This window comes from Neurospora hispaniola (genome assembly GCF_033458365.1).
Source record: "Neurospora hispaniola strain FGSC 10403 chromosome Unknown B0T23scaffold_10, whole genome shotgun sequence".
NCBI classification, from domain to species: Eukaryota; Fungi; Ascomycota; class Sordariomycetes; order Sordariales; family Sordariaceae; genus Neurospora; species Neurospora hispaniola.
Window position 1 is genome coordinate 1,152,979 of NW_026944415.1, and position 14,714 is coordinate 1,167,692.

The following is a 14,714-nucleotide window of genomic DNA, read 5'->3' on the forward strand; positions in this document are numbered from 1 at the left end:
GTATTCTGCATGGTGCCACTTATCCTGAGCCTTGTTTTTTTTTTTTTTTTTTTTTTTTTTTTTGGGTTTCTTCCCCTCTTTCCATACAGCGACCTCAAAGTTCTTGCCACGCCTTCCTCCAATAACTCTCAGCTTCCATGAGATTGGCTCAATGGTTTGGTCGACAGTCGGGAACATTGGATGAGTGCATGAGCTGAGCGGCTGGCTACTTTGTTGGTTGCCTTGGGGCAACTCCTAGCATGATACACAGTGGATATCCGCGATAATCACGGCCATGGCGGCGAGGTTTTCAGGTTTGAAGAGGAGGAAGAGGAAGAAGAAGATAAGGAGGAACCCCGCTTTGCGCTGCTCTACAACATGGATCACAATCCTACCTTGATGGGCCTGCCAGCACGTCCACTGTGGGATCTTGATGCCGCAGGTTGGTGTACACGTAGGAAGCCGCAAGGACAGCGAACTGATTGGGTGGTGTGAGACTGTTTGCTTTTGCGGATGTGAGTGGTTCTTCCTGTGAAGGGCCCCCTAGTGGCACCGATCCAGTTATAAAAAGCCTTGGGCCTTTGGTACTCGTCCGGTCAAAATTCAGTTCATCTGTGGTTCTTCCTTCTGGTGCCTGAGCGTGCTTTGTAGTCCGTCTCGGATGCACTCACTGGCTTTGCTTCGTCGGCAACTCATATCTTCTGTCGCCCCGCCATATTCCATTCGACATCGCACCCACTATCGACAATGACAAAGGCTAGTTTGTGGTTCTGGCTGGGCGTCGTCTTAACTGGCGTTCAAGCTGAACTAAAGATCGAACTTACGTTCCCAAAGTTCAAAAATGAAGCGACGCAAGAAAGGGCCAAATATTGGGAAGGAGACATCTTGATCGTGGCCTGGGTAATCAGTCAGTATGCTGCGATTAAAGAGGTGGATCTCTATTGTACAAGATCTAACGACGGAGTAAACTGGCCATTCGGCGGCCGCGAGTACCTCGGTGATGGAGGTGTTGATGCATTTGATACAATAGGCAATGCCCGGAACGGTGAGTGGCCCCAATCTATGCCTTTACAAGTCTGCAAACGGAGGGAAACAACCACTTTGTGTCCTTCCAGAAGTCACAAGGAAGTGGTATTGTTTGAGAATTGTTGGAAAACCATGATGCTGCTCCTCGGCCCCAGTACTCTAACGCTTGAATTGTATGTGCCCATAGTGAAGAAGCCCTTGATTACCAATCACTGGTATTTAAACGAAACACAGGCTTATCCGCTCCCGTTCCTCGATATGTTCGATTTGGCAGAAGTGATTGAGTGCGCTTTTGCGGGATATGGGACAGATGGCGGGAGCAGCAACCAAACCATGATTGGATATGGCTACCCATTCAAGTTTACCAACGTTGAGCGCCTAGAACCTATCACTACGCCTTTTGGGCTTGACGGTGGACCCATTGACGCCGATGATATTTCGAACGCATCCTCTTCCACAATCTCGACACAAGTGACTTCCGCGACAGGTATATCGACAACTGGCTTGCCGCAGAACAACCATACAGCTACCGAGAGTGCCGATGGTCCTGACCTGACCGCGACATCCACCAGCTCGGGCACCGTCCTCCCCACCGGCCCAGCTACAGGGATCGAATCAGGAACAGCAGAGAGTCCAGGCGCAAAGAAGGACCGAGGGGGCCTAAGCACCGGTGCAATAGCCGGTATCGCCGCTGGTTCCGCCACTTTGGGCATCGTCATGGCCGCTCTGGCATTCTGGGTATTCTGGAGGCGAAGAAAGAGCCAATTGACAGCAGCGGCGGCGGCGGCGACAGCTTCGGCTTCTACTGCTAACAGCACTAGTCCGGGGGGAGGAGGAGGAGGAGGAGAAGGAGAAGGAGAAACTCAGGAGAAGGGAGCAATGACGACGTATTTCAAAGCAGAGTTGGAAGACAGCCCGAGGCCGTGTAGGAACGAGCTCGATGGTACCTGGAAGGGTGCGGAGGTAAAAGAGAAGGCGCGACTGTCAGAGCTGGGGGCGGTGGAACAACAAAGGCATGAGATAGATGGAGGAGGGGATTGGCACAATAGGTTTGAACTTGCTTGACCGCTGGGCATGGATCTTTCAACCCCTTTGGAATGGGAACTAAAACAAAGGGCCCAAGAAAAAGGCTATACAGGAGATTCGTTGGTTGCCCGTTTTCTTTCCCATCTGTCAGTGGCACGGCCCGAACGGAAGCAGGGCGGATGAGACAATAAACCCCGGCGCCACAGAAATGCGGGCCGATCGATCGATGGTCATTCCCGTCAGGTCAAGAAAAGAGCAGCAGTCACCACAACATCTCTATTAATAACACATGTGAAAAGCGTCGGACTACCCCTTGATCAAGTCCATCTTTGTTCTTTCTTTTGACTGAGTCACAAGATATTGTCCAGTAGCGTGAGCCGTGAATATCCGATGTATTACCGCCAAGCCCGGCATGGTCCGGCGCAGGCCGACACCAAGGAATCAACGACAAACCTCAACTTGGGGTTTAAAGCTTGTTGTTTGGGTTCATTCGACGAGTCGAGTTGAGTCGAGTCGAGTTGACTTGCACTAGTGTATGTACTATGTAGCTGCCGGAACTACATGCACTAGTAGGCAAGATGATGGGGTCACCAACAGCCCTAACCCTGACCACCCATCACGAATTGGCTCGACGGGCAATATTACCCCCGCCGTTGAATTTGGAATAGAAAAAGGGGGGGGGGGGGGGGGGGGGGGGGTCAGGTTTCAGAGTTGGGGAAACAGACAGGAAACCTGATTGGCGAGTCGAGTTACCGTTACCTACCTCTACCCAACGAGGGAGGGGGAGGCTCTCGCACTAACCAACTACTCTGCTCTTCATTTCTGCTGTCCACACAATGCAAATTTCTTCTTCATTTTCTCACCCGTAGCAAACTCACGATCGACATGGCCAAGATCCCACCTTGTGGCAGCTCAAGGGCATTCCATGGCACCATCATCCAAAAAAAAAACCATTTCTTGTCATTCACTCTGTCCCCAACGCACAACAACTCCCGTCTCCGATGGTAGACGCCGTTGTTACAAATTCTGCATGGAACCCTCGTCTTTTCCATGCATTGGAACCTCGCGAACTCTAGCGTGTCTGTTCTGGGCTCTGCTGTGGTCGATCACTTGGTCAGCATGGAACTGATTGGGTCAAGTGTACCCCCGTCCAAGCAATGGAAAGGAATCACAAGAGATTACGGTTTTTCGACGTTCCCAGATTACCAAGTTCCTTCTTCCACTTGACACTGACAACCCAACAGTGTCGAACCCAGACTTTTCTAGACTCTTTCAATGATCGCGCTCCTGCGAATCGAACAGCATGGATTCGGTTTGAAGAAGGCCTTGTCATGGCGCAGCATCTTGTACAGTTTTCGTCATTGTCCTACCACCCTCAACGCTGATGCTGAGGTAAGGACGGCACCTTCTCCCGTTCCAGGGGCCATCTGTGGCTTGGCTAGCGCAGACAAGACAGACACGGGGCTTTCTGGCTCATGGCGGTTAAAATGTCCGACTGCAAAACACGATCGATCACTCATTGCGTTTCCATTCTTCAACCCAAGACCGAGGAAAGAAATGAGGACGGCAGATCAATGACAGGAACTTCTTTAACCATAGACTACTACACCGAACCCCTCACCCTTTTCTTCTTCCCCGAGCCTTCTCCAGGGGTCTTGGTCCGCGATACGTGTCTGGAGGCCATCTCCGCTCCGCATCCCCTATGTACTTGAGGTAGTTGGAAATACAACTGATCACCATCCAACTTCGCATCATCCTGATAAATGCTATCGACAGCACTCCAACCACCTAGTGGCATTCCCGAGTCCCTGTCTCTCATTCGAAACGTGTGAACCGTCTAGCCCAAGCGGTTGAGTGGCGTTCCAGAAGCTGGGCAGTTGGGTGGTCAGATCGGCGACTTTGCATTGCCATGTAGGTACTCTGCCTTCGCTCGGGTTTTAGCTTCAAGAGGGAACCTTCGAAGGATGTGGTGGACCAAGGCCCTCGACAGGGAACAAGGGATTTGTCCATCTTGAATAAGGCATGGCATAGCTCTCCACGTCCCCACATGGCTGCCAAGCAATTGCGCTTTGACATACATACCAAACCGAACTCAGGAACGTCTCGCTCTGTAACGAAATTACTTTGATGCTACGCCCGACACTGCTACTGTACCTTCAGCGTTCCACTGCAGCATCCCGGACAGTGCCTGCATTCGTTTTCTTCTAAAACTGACAGTCTCCTCATACTTTGAGTGCTTTTGCAGTTCTTTCCGAAATCTGGCTTTCCTGCATCCCTTTTCTTCCCTCTTTCTTTTGAACGGCCGCCGATGCCGGGTTGCGTCGTGATTGGACACATCCAAAACAGCCTGACTACTAGGTCAATCGTGAATTCGAGGAGAGGGTCACTTGCGATGCTTTTTGAGAAGAACAACCATTCGGTTCTTGCTCTCTCCCACCTTTCAGCCCCTTGCGGACGATAACCTAGCATTCACGCGGAGACCTGAGAGAGCAAGCAAGCTTCATCCCGCCACTTCGGCTCCACGGGCCATCCAGGTCTCCACTTCCCCAGATTCCAATTCGAAGGCGGCCAACCTCCATTCATTTGTGTGGTAGATGTACCTGCAGTCAACCACGTCTCAGGTCCACCATTGACGACAGGATTTGGACCGACTTTGCATGCGGGCCTCTGGTCGTTCGACAGGTCAACCTCCCCCGGGTACCTGATACCGATCGCATTCTCGACCCTATCTATCACTGGCCATTGATGTACTTTATCGAACTGAAGAACAGTTCGACAACAGGCCGGGAAACATCGCTTCACAGCCATCGACAGGCACCGTCACCATGGTCATCACCCCGGAAGATACGGAGTCGATCGTCGTCATCGAGCGCGTCTGCTCCGCCCTGTCGCTTTTAGGTGGCCTCTTCGTCATCACCAGCTTCTCTGTTTCGGATGCTTTCCGTCAGCGTGCTATCAACCGCATGGTTTTCTTTGCTACTTTCGGAAACATCCTCACCAACGTGGCTACACTGATGACTACGTCATTTACGGACCATATCAACTCGTTTGGATGTCAATTTCAGGGGTTTCTGGTTCAGGTGTGAGTAATTGGTTCATGGGGAGGTGAAGAAAGAGGTTATCTGCTCTTCGATCACCCTTTCCTGTGTCTTCAACTGAAGAGAGAAAAAATTGCTAACTCCAATTGCTACAACCACAGCTTCATGCAAGGCGATGCTTTCTGGGCTCTGGCAATGGCCATCAACGTGTATCTCACCTTCTACCACCAGTTCGACGGAAGAGCTCTCAGGAAGATGGAGATTCCGTACTTCCTCTTCTGCTACGGCGTCCCGTTCATTTCCGGTTTCACCTTCATCTTCATCAGGCAACACGGCGAGAGGCCATACGGAAACGCAATCCTCTGGTGCTGGCTGAGCAGCAAATGGGAAGTCTACCGTATTGCCACGTTTTATGTGCCCGTCTGGTACGTTGAGTCCCCTTTTAACCATCCAAAATCAAACCCCAGCATGAGGGAAAGTTAACATGCCCTTCCATAGGCTCTGTATCACGGTAGCAACCACCATCTACATCCGTGCCGGCCGTGACATATACAAGAAGCATCGTAGTATGAGCAAGCTCGGCTCCAGCTCCAACGGCGGTACCCTCGTCGACATGTTTGCTCCAGCCTACAACTACAAGACCACCAAAGTCACCCAAACCACCGAGATCATCTCCCCTCCGTCGACCGCCAACGGCTACGCTGCCAACAGAGACGTAATATTCCCACACACCCCGATTCCCCTAGCCGACGATGCCAAGGTCCCCGCTTCATGCTCCGTAACCGTTACCATTTCCTCCGACAACCATAACCACTCATCAAACAAGCGCAGCTCCCAACCCCAGACCGACATCACCACCAATCGTCCCCACAGCGGCGGTATAACCGGCACAATAACAACCACAACATCAACAATCGACAACGACAACAACAACAACAACGAGCGAACCATCGTGCACATCTCAGCCGGCAACAGCTCGGGAACGGCGGCCAATATGCAAGCCCGAGCCCAGCGTCGCCTTGTCCACGAAGCCCACAATGCCGTTTGGTCCTACACCAAGTGCGCCATCCTCTTCTTTGCCGTCTTGCTCATCACCTGGATCCCGTCCTCGGGCAACCGTGTGTACACCTTGATCAACAGGGGAGAAGTTTCCAAGCCTCTATTCTTCGCCAGTGCCTTTGTCTTGCCGCTGCAGGGGTTTTGGAACGCCATCATCTACGTGGTCACGTCGTGGGCGGCGTGCAAGGAGTTGGGCGCCGAGGTGGCCGAGGTGTTTGACGTGGTGAAGTACAGGTGCATGGGCTGCTGTGTGGGGAGTAGTAGGGGTAATAAGAAGAGAGATGATGATGATGGAATCATTCTGGAAAGCACCAGGATGTCAGCGAGGCGAGGGGATTCCAATCGCAGGAGGTCGGGAGGTGGAGGGGCAGCGGGAAGTAGTAGTTGGGCGGCAACGATGGCGAGAGCGAAGGCGCAGGAGATGGAGATTGATACGACTAGTATGGAGGATCTGACGGGCAATGGGGCGAGGATGGAGAGGGTTTCGCCTGTCTGAGGAGGGGAAAAACGAAAGATAGTCGCCTATGTGTTTAATTGCTGTTGGAGTATGGATCGTTGCCATGATTTGATGGACGATTCACGATGGCGGACAACGTGGACATCCTATGCTATTCTTTGAGGTTCTTTGCTGTTAGCGCCGGCGAACAAGGTCTAATTCTATGATACCCTGCATGAGCTCGTTTGATTGGGAAAGAAGTCATTGGAACACACAGACAAGCGCCGATATAAAATACCGGATCTGCCCATTTCCATGATGTGAGAGGCTACTTTGAAGTGGACTATCGTGATATTGGGGCGCATTGGGTACCTGTGGATCACGCTTCATACCCTGCTCGTCGGCATGGTGAGTGGCTGCTGTCAAGATGATCGTTTGTACATCACCTTGGGTCTCCCTGGGTGCTAAGTTGCACAAAAATGCATACCTGCCTGAAAGTCCTAATGCCATTCAGGTGAGAAGTCGTTTTGTTTGTTCGGTAGACGAGTAGGAGACTGAATGTAGTGACAGTTGGGCAGATGTTTGTCTCGCATCGGTCCCGTCCGGTGGTCATTGCGTCCGGTTACGGGTCCCGGATGATACATCAACCCAAGGATCACCACGATGGGACTGTGTGGCGCATCCACCATTTATGAAACAGTTCCATTGACCGGGCGGGCGGGAGACTGACATTCGGCGGCAGGATGGCGGATCTTGTCGGCTGTCGTGATAATTGGTGGCAGAGGTCGCACACGACGTTCGTGGCGTTCACGGACCCAAGGCAAGTGAGGTTGGGCAATCACGGCAGTTGACGATGGCTTCAGCTGGCGCCTGGCGGGTTCGGGGTGTTTCTGATCCGGATATTCTTTTAGCTCATTCAAGCCACTAGCGTTCGCTGGAAATTGAGGGGATGTTGAAGTTAGTCATCAGAAGCAAAACCATCCAGCCCGAAAGGAGGCTGGAGGATTGTATGTACAGATAAAAGATACGTACCGGGAGCGCGAGCATGGCGGACAGTGGCAGACGTCGGGAACGACGTTCATTGCATTTCCGTTACCCCGGTCGTTGCAGATGGAGCAAAGACAGCGAGCGATACATTCTGCCGGGGACCCACCCCGGAGTTGACTCCCGAAGTGACGGGGAACAAGACCCACCCGGCCCGAGATCCGACGCCAGGTGGGACCCTATGCGGAGATGAGAGGGATCGACGCCTTTGTGGACCGGTCTAACCCCGGTCAACCCCAGAGCTCCATTGACAGGGACAACGTCAACATAACTTGTTCTAGTGTATAATCTTCCAAACATCAACTGTATCTCGAGGCCGGAATTCCGTAAGACAAGTGACAAGTCGAAATCATGAACAGGCTGTTTTAATATCAGAATGCCGATGCAACCGATGGTTGGGCATATAACCCAGACGTCTTGGAATAGCCCATGGGCACAAACAAGACATCCTTAATGTGACAGAACTGGGCCAGTCAGATTGTTAGAGGCATGGCGATGGACGTTTGGAGGCCCGAAAGTGGTCTGAATAGGTTGATGGGTGTCCGATGCCGCTGATTTTGGGCTTCCCACAATGAAAAAGGACTGCGACTGATGGAAGCTTACATGGATGTCCACGGACTCTCGACCTGCCGCAGCCCCGCAAATGCAGGCCTGAATTGCAGTGTACATTTGCAACCTCTTTGATGAGTGATCAGGATTATAATTCCGTGATGTCACTGTCGACACAAGAAGTAGATGATGAATCTCGAGATCATGGGAAGACCTTTGAAGGGTTATTTGAGACGGTGATGGTCGAGACAACGGATCAGCTTTTCGAAGATAAATCTTTGAGAGGTCGTGATATTCAGATGACTATGATCGAGAGTAACAGAGCGTAAACCCGTTGTCCTGTCGTGCTTCCCGTCCCTCCAGACTGTCTCACCGATTTGGCTGACACAGAATGTTCGGCCAAGCTTCCATCGCGCCTGCCACGATTGGGCCGAAGCACAGCTGTACCTCCCAAGGAAACAGTGGCTGACCAAGCCTGCAGGGCCGCAGGGGCAATCTCTTCAAATCATATGATGTATAAAAACAGCAACAACGGGAATGACGTTAGGAAGTTGTGGACGGGTGCATCTCTTTCTCAGTCGCTCTACAACGCCCAATGGTTCATATGTAGAAAGGGACTTCGTTTTGTGTCGAAACGCCAATACGTCTTCTCTGTATTCGTACCTCCATGAACCCTCGGATAACCTCAACACGGAGGAATATTGCGGTCTTCGATTCACAAATTTGTGGGAGGTGCTCTTCCCCTCACAAAAACGAAGTTGCCGAACGCGGGGGGTTGGGCCTTGTGGAGGTGGAGTAAGACAAGGGGCCAAGATCTGGACTGGGGAAGGACCCACCCACCCACACTCAGGCCATGAACCGCTGCACTGCGGGGGGCACACCTGCCCTTGTGAACCAAAAAAACTGCAGCGCAAAATATTCGACAGCATCGTTTTCCTTCGAACATCACCAACGTCTGGTCTCAGGCGTCACCAATCCCGAACCACGTCCACCATTATGCCAGGAGCGAAACATCAACAAATTCGAAGCTAGTTGAGCTGTGGATTTACAGACAGCAGACATCCCCGCCCTCGATGCCAAAAACCACCATGCCTGTGTTAGGGGCATCCGCATTTCTTATTCCGTCTTTATTGTTGTGGACGGCTCATTGAGGCACAGCAACACCAAACAACGCTAGAGGCACTGTGGAGGCAGCAGGTTCAACTTCTCGGCATCGAGGCCAAGCAGCCCAAACCATGATCGAGGTACCACGCAATGCTACACACATCCCGCCCAAGTGGGAGTCTGGAAAGTGTCAACACAGGGCGGTGAGCTCGTTTATGCAATCCGTCTAATCTCCCGGATGACGCTCCTTTAGGATTACGTCAGGAGGCCTGATTGCTTTTTGCCAAATACGCCTGTCTTGAAATGTTGTTCGGAGTCAAGAGGATTGAACTGGTCAGCTGACAGCCAAAAGGAAAGTGCTCGGATTTGATATCCAGGTCTGGCGAATCCGGGATATTATTTAGGTGTCGGGGCTGGGCTCGGATACTGTTTCCGTAGTCATCGAAGCTCGAGGGCAATTCTCAACGGTCAGTGGCTATGTATTCCCCCTGACCGTTGACCATGCTAGCTGCTTGAGTGGCCTGGGGTAGCAGGCTAGATGCCACACCCCGAGGTTCTGTTGTTGAACCCTTGACGACACTACATCCTCCTTGGGTCCAAAAGTCACAAAAGCCGCCAAAGACCACCTCAAGATTTGGAAGCTGTATTTCCTTTTGTTGTTATCCTCTCCTGTCTATCGTTGACTCCTCAGGCACGTCTCCTTTCTCTCCCTCTCCAAACTTCACACACAACCGAGATGACGAGGAGAATAGCAACTCTGGTCCGCCCGACCCATGGCGGCGAGCGCTGTGAACTTGCCAACCCCACAGCCATGCCCAAGGCCGCTGGCTTTCTATGGAATCAAAAGATGATGATTCAGATCACCTGCCGTGGTTTTGCGACTGCCCAGTTCATGCAGCCCGAGCCTGCAAAGTACGCCTATGCGCCCAATATCGAGGCCAAGACCTTCATGCAACCGGAGCCGAACTACTACGCCCACCATCCCGGCCGCTTTGTATACATCAAGGATGAGGAGACCGGCCAGCTTTTCTCTGCTCCCTACGAACCCGTCCGCGCCCCACACGACCGCTTTGTCTTCTCCGCCGGCAAGACTGACGTCTTCTGGGTCATTGAGTCGATGGGAGTTCGCGTGGAGATGACCATGGGCCTCCCCACCCACCATGTTGCCGAACTCTGGACCATCAAAGTCAAAAACCTTTCAAGCCGTCCTCGGAAACTCAGTGTGACCCCCTACTTCCCCATTGGATACATGTCGTGGATGAACCAGTCGGCCGAGTGGAATCATGACCTCAACGGAATTGTTGCCAGCTGTGTCACCCCTTACCAGAAGGCCGCCGACTACTTCAAGAACAAGTATCTCAAGGACAAGACTTACTTCCTTTGTGAGATCCCTCCCGACTCCTGGGAAGCCAGTCAGCAAGTCTTCGAAGGTGAGGGTGGTCTTCACAAACCCAGTGCCTTACAAGACAGGAATCTCAGCGGCAGTGATGCGCGGTACGAAACTCCCACGGCAGCTGTGCAATACAAGATTGCTCTTGACACGGGCGAGCAACAAGAGTACCGGTTCCTCTTTGGCCCCGCCTATGATGAAGCTGAGATCGGAGCCTTGCGGTCCAAGTACCTAAGCAAGGAAGGTTTCGAACAGACTGCAGCTGACTACGCCGCTTACATGGCCCGTGGGCGCGGATGTCTCCACGTGGAAACCCCAGATAAGGATCTCGACAACTTCATCAACAACTGGCTGCCCCGACAGGTCTACTACCACGGCGATGTCAACCGCTTGACCACTGATCCACAAACTCGCAACTACCTACAGGACAACATGGGCATGAACTACATCAAGCCCGAAGTAACCCGCAGGGCTTTCCTCACAGCCATTGCCCAGCAAGAAGCTACCGGCGCCATGCCCGACGGCATCCTTTTGGTTGAGGGTGCCGAGCTCAAATACATTAACCAGGTACCTCACACTGATCACTGTGTGTGGTTGCCAGTTACACTGGAGGCATACCTCAACGAGACCGGTGATTACAGCTTGCTAAAGGAGAAAGTGCCGAGTGCCAACGGCGACGAGTTCACCGTCTTCGAGCGCTTCTGCCGTGCTATGGACTGGTTGCTCAAGTCTCGTGACCCTCGTGGTCTGAGTTACATTGCCCAGGGTGACTGGTGTGATCCCATGAACATGGTGGGCTACAAGGGCAAGGGTGTTTCTGGCTGGCTCACTCTAGCCACGGCCTTTTCCCTCAACATTTGGGCCAAGGTTTGCGATCATGAAGGCGAGACCGATCTCGCCAAGCGCTTCCGTGAGGGTGCCGACGCATGCAACGCTGCTGCAAACGAGCATCTTTGGGACGGTGAATGGTTTGCTCGCGGCATCACTGACGACAATGTTGTCTTTGGCATCAAGGAGGATAAGGAAGGCCGCATCTGGTTGAACCCCCAGTCCTGGTCCATCCTCAGCGGTGCTGCCAGCCCTGAACAGATTGACAAGATGTTGCCCCAAATTGACTCGCATCTCAACACACCATATGGTATCCAGATGTTCGGTCCCCCTTACACCAAGATGCGCGAGGATGTTGGTCGCGTAACGCAAAAGGCCATTGGCTCGGCCGAGAACGCCGCTGTGTACAACCACGCTGGAATCTTCTTCATACATAGCCTGTACGAGCTTGGAGCACAGCAAGACCGAGCATTTACCCTGTTACGGCAAATGCTCCCTGGTCCTACTGACGCCGACTATATTCAACGAGGCCAGCTGCCCATCTACATTCCCAACTACTACCGAGGCGCCTGGAAGCAGTTCCCACGCACCGCTGGGCGGTCCAGTCAGTTGTTTAACACCGGTACCATCTCTTGGGTTTACCGCTGCATCATCGAAGGGCTCTGTGGCTTGCGCGGCGATGGCAAAGGTCTACTCATCCGGCCACAGTTACCGAGCTCCTGGAACAGCATGAAGGTCACTCGCGAGTTCCGGGGCGCCACCTTCAATGTCGACATTCGTCGTGGCAGTGTCAAGGAGGTCACTGTCAGGAATGGCGACGAGGTCCTGCCTGCGCCTCACGTCAAGGACATCGAGCCAGGTCAGACGTACAACCTCACAGTGATCATTCCGTAAGTTTGTGGTGTATAGTCGTCCGATATCCTGCGCTGCTGCGACGTTAGAAAAGAAGATGGAAAAGACACAAGCTGGGCTCTCGGTTGAAGATCAGTTGGCGTAGCATTTTGGGTGGCTGTTTGTTTCCATGTTCGCATACGGTGCCATGGGGTTCCCATTGTGGAAATGATCTCTATGGATACTCATTCGGGGAAGCAAGATCGGTCCAGGCACCAACTTTGTTGGGGTGATGGTGTTGTTGCTTACTGTTTGTAGCCAGCCCCATAGCAATGGTGATGGTGATTGATTCTACCCCTTACCTTACCTGGTTGTCAACACGAGCTTGCGTAACATCGCTGTCGATAGTGTTCAATGTTGGCGTTGAGATTACTCAGCCCAATATTGACCCCAAGATCTCACTGGAGTGCCGGCTTCACCGCGATTTTTTAAGCTTACTCATCAGACCTCAACGGCCATGTATAAGAGGCTAACCTCATGGTAACAATTTGAGAGCAGTTTGACAGCAAGGTCTCAATTGCAATTTGCAACTTAGCATCAGTTGATCAAGAAAATGAAGATTCTTTTCCATGCCTTGGCACTGCCACTGGCCTTTCACTTCCTGTCTCTCGCCCACGCCATACCCAGTCCCGAAGCAGCTCATGGCGGCTCTGCCCAAGCCACCAACACCACCGATGATGCCATGACCATCACCCCACGTCAATCCTCCTGCCTTTCAACCGGCACCCAGTCGACCATAAACGCCCTGTTCTCCTCCGGCGGTGCCAACACCATCGTCTCACTCTGCCCGGGAGTAACCATTCCCATCACCGCCCCCGTCGTCTTCACTGCTCCGGGACAGGAACTATCCACCCAGGGTTACCCAACCGATTCCAGCCGGGCCACCATCCTGATTCAGCCAGGCAGCACCGTCACCTCAGCCATCCGCGGTAACTGGCAAAACAACGTCAAGGTGCTCAACATCCAGGTAGACGGCAACCAGCCCAATGCCGGCTACTTTGGGGGTGATGCTCTCTTGGAAATGGCTTGTGGGCGGATGGGTTGAGTATTGAGTGTATGGATACGACCGTGACTGATAACACTGTGAGTTCCTTACCTACCTACCTACCTACCTACCTACCTACCTACCTACCTACCTACCTACCTACCTACCTTACCACCACCTACCTAAGGATCTGTACCCCTGGCCTAGACTACCTAGATATCTTGTACAAGGAAGTGTTCATGAACTGACAAAGCCAAATTAAAACAATGAGTAGATCACAGGTGCCACAGACGGCGGCATCGTAATCTTCGGCTCCCCCGGCTCCCACATCCTCCGCAACACAATCACCTCCTCCTCCTCCGGCCTGCAATTCGGCGGTATCAACATGGTCGACCCCACCTGGTCGGGCAACTACTCGGGCGTCGTTGTCTCCTCCAACACCATCACCGGCGGGCCAGGTAGCTTCATCAACTTGGGAATCGGCATGGGCTCCCAAGTCTGGAGCAACCCGCACCCGGAAACCAATTTCGGACAAGTCACCGTCACCAACAACGTGTTTACCGGCAACGTCGGCTTCTCCATCGTCATGAACGGCTGGCTAGGTGGTCTCACGGTGACGGGTAACTCGGTCAGCGGGGTAACGACCCCTTCGTCCTCGTTCGCTTCGGCGTCAGGGTGTGGAGCGGTGCAGCAAGCTGCTTTTGCGGATTCGGAGCAGTTGGTGTATTACCCGGCTGGCGTGACGGGGTCGTCGGGCCCGAATGTCATACAGTCGCAGTTTACTGCGCTGTCGACGAACGCGTCGAACTGGCTTTGCCTGACGAATCCGGCGCCGCCGCTGCCGGACACGAAATCCTTTTTGCCAAATACGTTGTCTGTGGATGCGTCGACTTCAAGGGTGGTTTCGCTAAGGGACTTTCATGTGCAGGTGCAGGGTGACGGGAACGTGGTTGGGATTGACACGACCGGAGGCGTGTGGACGGTCAAGTGGGCGAGCAGTCGGTTCTCGTCGGCTTGTGGGCCGGATGGATCGCAGTGTTTGCTTGCCTTTGGGATTGACGGAAATTTTGTCATGTACGATGGGAACGGACCGCTTTGGGCGTCGGGAACAGATGGCAGTGGGCAGCTGTTGACGTTCTCGAGGGAGCCGCCGTGGGTGACCGTTACGGGGAGCAATGGGCAGACGTTGTGGACTATTGGGAATTTGTAGCGGGGAGGGGGGTTCATACCGATTGTGGAAGGGTGAGTTGAGATCTTTTACTATCTGTTGCGCGCGTCATACAGCACTAACGATTTGTTATATTGAAGCCATACCATGTGGCTTTTTCCCTTTTCTTTTAGTCAGCTTTTCAATGAATC

The 14,714-nt window shown here is 52.8% G+C and overlaps 4 protein-coding genes across 4 annotated transcripts; all 4 read left to right on the top strand.

The window, feature by feature from the left end:
- Nucleotides 1-726: 726 nt before the first annotated feature.
- B0T23DRAFT_400006 (uncharacterized protein) lies at nt 727-2,070 on the top strand (the record flags this gene model as incomplete). The annotated part of the gene is made up of 2 exons (XM_062838458.1): nt 727-1,024; nt 1,193-2,070. 2 exons carry the CDS (start codon nt 727-729, stop codon nt 2,068-2,070), a joined length of 1,176 nt encoding a protein of 391 aa, XP_062688333.1.
- Nucleotides 2,071-4,678: 2,608 nt separating this feature from the next.
- B0T23DRAFT_47676 (uncharacterized protein) lies at nt 4,679-6,725 on the top strand. The gene is made up of 3 exons (XM_062841324.1): nt 4,679-5,113; nt 5,231-5,494; nt 5,568-6,725. The coding sequence occupies exons 1-3, from the start codon at nt 4,857-4,859 to the stop codon at nt 6,622-6,624; spliced, it is 1,578 nt and encodes a 525-aa protein (XP_062688334.1). The 5' UTR covers nt 4,679-4,856; the 3' UTR covers nt 6,625-6,725.
- A 2,870-nt stretch (nt 6,726-9,595) lies between these two features.
- Nucleotides 9,596-12,648, top strand: B0T23DRAFT_47710 (Six-hairpin glycosidase-like protein). The gene has a single exon (XM_062841325.1). It carries the CDS (start codon nt 9,998-10,000, stop codon nt 12,371-12,373), a length of 2,376 nt encoding a protein of 791 aa, XP_062688335.1. The 5' UTR covers nt 9,596-9,997; the 3' UTR covers nt 12,374-12,648.
- Nucleotides 12,649-12,923: 275 nt separating this feature from the next.
- Nucleotides 12,924-14,565, top strand: B0T23DRAFT_408521 (uncharacterized protein; the record flags this gene model as incomplete). The annotated part of the gene is made up of 3 exons (XM_062839305.1): nt 12,924-13,410; nt 13,586-13,590; nt 13,630-14,565. The coding sequence occupies 3 exons, from the start codon at nt 12,924-12,926 to the stop codon at nt 14,563-14,565; spliced, it is 1,428 nt and encodes a 475-aa protein (XP_062688336.1).
- Nucleotides 14,566-14,714: the final 149 nt, after the last annotated feature.

Coding starts and splice junctions, on each gene's coding strand:
- B0T23DRAFT_47676 (XM_062841324.1), top strand. CDS start 4,857: ATGGTCATCACCCCGGAAGATACGGAGTCGATCGTCGTCATCGAGCGC. Junction 5,114..5,230: donor CAGGGGTTTCTGGTTCAGGT/GTGAGTAATTGG, acceptor CTACAACCACAG/CTTCATGCAAGGCGATGCTT. Junction 5,495..5,567: donor ACGTTTTATGTGCCCGTCTG/GTACGTTGAGTC, acceptor GCCCTTCCATAG/GCTCTGTATCACGGTAGCAA.
- B0T23DRAFT_47710 (XM_062841325.1), top strand. CDS start 9,998: ATGACGAGGAGAATAGCAACTCTGGTCCGCCCGACCCATGGCGGCGAG.